A 7,500-nucleotide genomic window follows, 5' to 3' on the forward strand; every position below is an offset into this window, starting at 1 on the left:
ATTTCCAAGCTGGCCTCCAAAGCCAGTCGCCGACTGGGCATCCTCCATCGTGCAAAGTCCTTCCTTGGCACACCTGAGCTCGTCACCACATACAAGGCTTTCATCCGCAGCTCAATGGAATACTGTTCCCCCCTCTGGGCCGGTGCTCCTGCCTCAAACCTAGCTCGGCTTCATGCTGTTGAAACCAAAGCTTTCAGAATCATTGGAATTTCCTGCGATGAAGCTAACTCCGAGGGCCCTTCACTCACTCACCGCAGGCAGGTTGGTGGTCTTTCTGTCTTCTACCGACTCCTCTCCGGCTTTGCTCCCCCAGCTCTCTCTGTGCTCTCTCCCCCAAATATTCCTTCAGGTCGCACAAGATCTGACAGCAACCCTCTAATGGTTAAAACTGCCAAAATCTAGGCTCTCTGCTCACCTTCACTCTTTCATTCCCCTTTTCTCATGCCTCTGGAACAAACTCCCCCACTCCCTTCAATCCCACTCCTCCCTCCAGATCTTTAAAACAGCTGTTCACCACCATCTCTTATCTTCCCCCATCCAAAACCTTGATCTTGTCTATCCCCGCTAACTCACCCCAGATATACTTTTTTGAAATTCCAACTTCTTTCCTGGAAGTCCTTGCAGTGTCCATATGTTTTATACCTCTCCCACCTCCCCCCAAGCCCGCTCCCTCCCACGTTTCTCTCGATGTCCCTGCTCTCAAATGTTGTGTTTGTGTCCTTCCCCCTCTCTCCCCATCTTATCTACCGCTCCCCTTATTTTGTCCTTTATGTGTCGGTTTGACTTTTTGTGTGATTAATGTTTGCTCTTTCACGAGCCTCGATCTTGTATACACAAAAAAAAAAAAAAAAAAACACCTCCAGGATAAAGTTGTGGAAAGGCACAGATCAGGGGATGGCTATTAAAATATTTCAAAGGCCTTGAATATCCCTTGGAGAACAGTCAAGAGAATCATTAGGAAGTGGGAGGCCTATGGTACCACCAAGATTCTGCCAAGATCAGGATATCCCTCCAAACTGGATGACCAAGCAAGGAGGAGACTGATCAGAGAGGCCACCAAGAGGCCAATGGCAACTTTGAAAGATCTACAGGCCTTTATGGCAAGGACTGGTCACTGTGTGCATTTGACAACAATATCCCAAGCACTCCACAAGTCTGGCCTGTATGGTAGGGTGGCAAGAAGGAAGCCATTACTCAAAAAGCTCACCTTGAGTCCTGTTTGAAGTATGCAAAAAAAACCAATCTGGAAATTCTGAAGCCATGTGGCAAAATGTTGTGTGGTCTGACAAAACCAAGATTGACCTTTTTTGCCTAAATGCAAAATGTTATGTTTGGCACATACCCAACACATCACATCACCCAAAGAACACCATCCCTACTCTGAAGCATGGGGGTGGCAGCATCATGTTATGGGGATGTTTCTCATCAACAGAGATTGGGGCACTTGTCAGGATAGATGGGAAAATGGATGGAGCAAAATACAGAAAAATCCTAGAGGAAAACCAGCTGCCATCTGCAAGAAAGCTGAAATTGGGATGGAAGTTCACCTTTCAGCATGACAATGACCCGAAGCACACAGCCAAAGCTACATTGGAGTGGCTAAGGAGCAAAAAGATAAATGTCCTTGAATGGCCCAGTCAGAACCCTGACCTAAATCCAATCGAAAATCTGTGGCATGACTTGAAGATTGCTGTCCATCAACGCTCCCCACGCAACTTGACTGAGCTTGGACAATTTTGTACAGAATAATGGGAAAATATTGCCCAATCAAGGTGTGCAAAGTTGTTAGAGACCTCTCCCAACAGACTCACAGCTGTAATTGCTGTCAAAGGTGCTTCCAACAAGTATTAACTCAAGGAGTGGACACTTTTCCAACCAAGATATTCTAGTTTTGTATTTTTAATTAATTTTCTGAAATTTGTAGAATTTGTTTTTCACTTGGAAGTTGTGGGTTACAATGTGTAAATAAAGGTGGAAAAGCCTGATTTAATGCAATTTAATTCCAGGTTATAAGGAACAAAAGGTGAAAATTTTGAAAGGGGTGTCGACTTTCTATAGGCACTTTATATACAAGTATGGATGTCAATCTTGTACACCCTATCATCACCAAATCAAACGCTAATTCCATATGTGATGCCTCCGCAAGATTCTTGGCATCACCTGGTGAGACAGAATATCTGACACCTCAATCCTAGACCGCTGTCATGTCCAAGGAATTTAGTATTTCCTGATGCAAGCCCAGCTTTGCTGGTCATGACAACTCGCATGCATGGAAGACCACAGTATCCCTAGAGTGTTTTTCTACGGTCAACTTGAATTTGGTAAACAGTCACGTGGTGAACAAAGCAAGTGCCATAAAGATGTCCTTTAAGATTGTATTCGAGTCTTGTGCCATTCCAGTTGTCACAAAGGAACATCAGGCCACCAACAGGTCAGCTTGGTGCAATATTTGCTGCAAAGCCCTGGACCACTTTGAATGTGGGAGACTTACTGTGTGGGAGACACAGCAGAGGCAAGAAAGGAAAACCTGCCAATGTCAATCTCCGCAAGGACCAGTCCAGACCTGCGATGTTTGCGGTCGATGCTGTGGGTCTGACATTGGCCTATACAGCCATTGCACACGCACAATGCTTAATGAGCACGCCAACAAAGGGGGAGATTCCTCGAAAGCGCAAACTCGCACCATCAATAAAAAAATAGAAACACCAATACAAGTCGCTTAAGTCTGCGGCCAGTACGGCCTGTATGCACCATGGCATAGAATCCACCAGCGGCTGGAATTCTGCAGGAGCGACGCGACACCATTCTTCCACAAGAAAGTCAATCAACTCACACCTGTTTGGTGGGAGGTGGAAAAATCTGTATCAGGCGTCGTTCCAGAATATCCCATACATGCGCGATTGGGTTCAGATCTGGTGACTGAGAAGGCCATGACATATGGATAACTAACATCAGTGTCATGTTCATCCAACCATTGGGTGACCACACATGCTCTGTGGATGGGATATTTTGGGGGAGAGGGATGGGAGGAGGTGTCTCCTCTTGCAGACATGCTAGCCATAATTATAGGCAACCAGGCCTGTGCAGCATTTTTATCCATGACCTGAAAGTATGCTGGGATGTTATTTGCTTCATTAACTATCTGCATTAACTATTGAGTACCAGTTCACTGGTAATTCCCCGTTTGTCGTTAAAGGCGGCAAAAAGTGTTGGCGTCAGGAAGGGCATCCGGCCGTAAAACATTGCTTCAAAAAGGGGACCAAAAAACAACAACAACAACAACGGTTCCCGAAAAAGGCCAACCCCCGCTTTGCGGGGGAAAATGGCCTCTAAAGGTGGTTATTTTTATTTATATAACTATCTGTGAAACTGCAAATAATGGAATCTACAATGACGCAGGTTATGGGAGCACATCGAGACAGTGTGTGCACACCTGTGTAGTACACGCATTCCTCCCAACCACTTTTCTGCCAGGCAGATGCTCTCGTCTCAACTCTCGATTGTAGATTCTTGTAAGCTAGAAAAGACAACAAAACAAAATTATAAAGCAACACGCACACAATAAATAAAATAATGATCAACTTTGGAATCCTTTACGGCTTTCAGGACCAAATAGGCCTCAATACCTGCCATCCTGTATACCCTCAACCCAGCTTACCCCAAAGATGGTGAACAACATAAAGTTCTCCAATCTGTGAGAAGAATCCACCAACTGCCTCATTGTTCTCTTGCCGGAAACGGATAGCTCTTGCCCTGCAGAACATACACCAGAGAAAAGTGAGGAGAGGGGGAATTATTGAAGAAAGGGACAAAATGAAAATAAGGTACAAGGTTGGAAGGAAGGGAAGGGATAAAAAATTTGGAATGGGGGAGGGGGGAGAACAAGGAAATAATTTTCACCTACACAACAGAGAAAGCAACATTTTGGCTACGTCACTCACCAGTTATTACCCCACTCTATCATAGTCCCCGGCTGGTGGAAACACACAAACGGAAAAGGAGGATGAATGGCTAAATTTAAATCATGCGGCAGAGAACAAGGCTTTGGGAGGCACGGGGCTGGCATTTTGATTTTTTTGGACCTTCAGCTGGTAGGTGCGCAGTTCATAAATATTAGGGCCAGTGCGGGGTTGCGGGTCATTCCAAAAGCTGAACTCGAGCAGCAGCTGGTTCCTCCGGGAGTGTAACATCTTCCCCCGCTTTTCCCGGAATGCACAGAAATTCTAGAACATCCCAAAAATATGAAATCATGATCAGGCCTTACTCCACAAAATAAGAAATAGTCAATGTTGAAATCCATCAAAACCTGCACACATTACCCGATTCAAAGCAATGACATGCTAGACGAATGCAAATTGGTTGGCTTACGGCAGTGGTTCCCATAACCGTTGTCGACAACCCAAAATTTGAAATCACATTCGCCTCGCGACCCAAATGGTACCGGTACCTATGATAAAAATTGGCTTGGTTTTGGTTTTCAAGTTCGCTTTGCGACCCTGGGTTTGGGGACCCCTGACGGCATCTTACAAATTAAAGAACAATTCTTGGAAAGCAGAGACATTCATTTCATATGACAAGATGTAATGGAAAATGTGGGTGCAGCCAATCAGCTTTTTGACAGAGATCACAAGATCACTACAGTTTACATTATTGGTCTCAGAGAGAGCACAGGATAAAAGAAGCATAGACAAGCATGATGGCCAAGAGGTAGGCAAACTTCACCTCTGAGCTATCTAGCTTGTGTTCAAATCTTGACCCAGCTATAAAAGGTCACCCTGGGTGTTTCACAGGCAGGGAGATTCATTAATGTGAGCGGTCCTTCAGGTGGACATTAAGCTGAGCATACTGTCTGCCAGCATTAGTTGGTGGACGTTAAAGATCCCACGGTGCCATTCGCAAAGAGTAGGCTGAGCTATCGCAGTCACCCTGAACAAATTCCAAATTCCTGCTCTAAACTACAGGGGTTACTATCAGCAGCACAGCTGTGCTATCCACAACCATGTGCTGCAATATGAAGGAAGGAAAAAGAAGGAGGAGCAACGTTTTTAACTCAGCACTTGTTTTAACCTTTGTGCCCTTACAAAGAAAGTACCATCTGTACATTCCCATCACCAATAAATTTGTGATAATCACAATCGTGTACACAGTAATCAAGCCTTTGCAGCAAGTTGTCTCCTTCGGTAAATTATAACAAGGTCAATCACTGAAGCAGCCCTATGGTTTACCTTACAATACTGCACCTTATCACATAGGTTACACACCTATCACGCTCCATGGCGTGTACATGTGTGGTATACGACCTGGGCTCAGAAATTAATCCAAACCATTTTCCATCTCATCAACCCGATCAGGTGACACGAGTCACCTGACATGGGAAGCAAACGGGCAAAAATATCGTTATCCTACTGCAAGTGCAAGCCAGCCTAATAAACTCACCTTATCCTTTGAAAGCTTCTGAGACACCTCCATGAGTGCAGGATACCCACCCACATACCTCCATAGATGCACTGCACAGACAAGCACCACAATGTCACCCTGCCAGCCAGATAAGGTCATCAAATATCACTTATGCTATGAGGGGTGGGATGGGGGTTTAATCAATTTCTCAGTACTATTATAATTTTGAGTTTCCACCTGTACGAAACTGCTCTCTCTCTCTTCGCATGTAAACTCATTTGAACACCGGTTCGGCATTCACAGTTTCGCCATTTACCGCATGTGGAATCCCACCTGTACGTAGCACGTCCCACCTGTACGTAGCACGGATACCATGCTAGTTATTTATATAGATAGATGAGGAAGACCCATTTTAGACTTGATGCTCGAGCGATTTCTCACCACATGGTGACAATCAAAAGCTCATCTTTTCTGTCTTCAACACGGAACTCCAATTTCAGATCTCTTCACCCCTCAGCCCTCTTGGGAATTCCCCACTCTCAACACCTGCCTATGGGGGAGGTGTAATGCACCGCTTGCAATGGCTGTCCCTTTTTGTGTGCAGCAACCTCTTCCCCCATCTCCCCAATCCCACCCTCAACAAAAACCCTGCCAATACCACGCTGGGCGAAACAGGTCCGAGCCACCTGGTAGAGATCGAGAGCGGAATACAAATTGGGCATGGGTGAATGAGTTGAGGCAGGTTGTGATTTATAATAATAATGACGCAGGATTTGAAGGAAGCATGTGCCTCTAAATGATTGACATATATGGCAACAAAGCTCGAGCTCCAGATTGCAGCTTGAGGGTCTCAAACCGAATTATGGCTTGCTGTTCTGCATGCGCACACAATACTAACAAGATCAATATTGTGATCCAATATCAGGCTGACAATCGGCAGAAATGCAAGTATCGTTAACATTAGCTTACCTTATAATGAGATACTGCTGTACGTATAATGAGATTTTACATTCAAACTATTTCAGGACAAAACAAAGAAAAGTCATGCTGTTGACTTGGCTGTCACAAATCTGGAACAAACAGTCATTATTAATGGCCACAAACAGAGCATCAGCCCTCTCTCTGTCAAAGAGAAAAACTCATACAGCCAGTATGAGCACACAGAAAACAGTCCATATCAGAAAAGTAAGATGTACCTGCCTGGTCTTGTTCTCCATACCATGTGTTCCAGCTACCCACAATCTCACATGGATAGTCACCAGAATGGCAAATATGACCAATTGCCTCCTCCCTGAACAAAAGCAGAATTGTGTCATTGTCAATCATATATACAAAGCGATCCCATTTCAATAATATATACCAATACCAAGAAATACCCTGGGTGTTTACTCTTACAACCCCCTCCCTGTAGGCGCAAGGTGATTTAATTGTCATATTAGACATGCGTTGCTTTATGTCTAGACAGACGTCATCCATCCTCCCCGATGTGCGTCAAAAACCGTCATCCCTTCAAACCCTTATTTAATGTTCTACCCTCGTAATCTGTCTTTTATGCTCTTTAAGTGGCTGCGTAGTCCACCATCCCTCAGTTTAGTTGGGAAAAGCCACCCTCATCATCCAAACTGTTCCTGCAGCACCAGGACCATCAAAGTGCAGGTCAGGGAAAGGTTCGCCTCACCCCCAAGACTGGCCTTTAGTCCAATGGTGAGGGGATAGGTGCGGTTCGCCACAGCACGAGGTGGGGGCTGGAAACTATCAATCATGGGCAGTCGGGAGAATAGAGATGCCTGGGAACCACACTGTGAAAGGTTGTGTCACATCTGCTGAGCTGCTACGCAAGAGGGGCACCCCCTTCCAGCTAGCCAAGCTTCAAGGATGCACCTGGGCTGCCACCCTGCATTGGTTCCCACTGTGACACACCGACACAGCTTGGGTATTTACTGTCTTATCCACCTCTGTTCTATCTTTTGTGGAATGACAAACGGCCTTTGAGATAAATAACTAAGGAATCTCCTGATCGTTTGTGGGCGTGTTATCGGTAGTGGGTAAGGGGTTGGTTACATCATTATTGTTATTACCCTGCATTTGTTTGCAAAGCAAAAA

General features: G+C 45.2%; 1 protein-coding gene across 2 annotated transcripts in view; it reads right to left on the reverse strand.

Annotated features, from left to right (window-relative positions):
- LOC137439569 (protein NipSnap homolog 1) overlaps nt 1-7,500 on the reverse strand; it is a 23,329-nt gene that overhangs the window by 7,331 nt on the left and 8,498 nt on the right. For both annotated transcript variants that reach the window (XM_078768100.1, XM_068135446.2), the window contains exons 4-9: nt 6,594-6,688; nt 5,437-5,507; nt 4,083-4,223; nt 3,942-3,973; nt 3,659-3,753; nt 3,434-3,517 (exon numbers count right to left, since the gene is read on the reverse strand). In XM_078768100.1, the coding sequence (XP_078624226.1) occupies nt 3,434-3,517; nt 3,659-3,753; nt 3,942-3,973; nt 4,083-4,223; nt 5,437-5,507; nt 6,594-6,688 (518 nt within the window). The remainder of the gene's footprint in view (nt 1-3,433; nt 3,518-3,658; nt 3,754-3,941; nt 3,974-4,082; nt 4,224-5,436; nt 5,508-6,593; nt 6,689-7,500) is intronic.

Source organism: Myxine glutinosa, chromosome 14 (genome assembly GCF_964187855.1).
Source record: "Myxine glutinosa chromosome 14, kmMyxGlut1.1, whole genome shotgun sequence".
Classification (NCBI taxonomy): Eukaryota; Metazoa; Chordata; class Myxini; order Myxiniformes; family Myxinidae; genus Myxine; species Myxine glutinosa.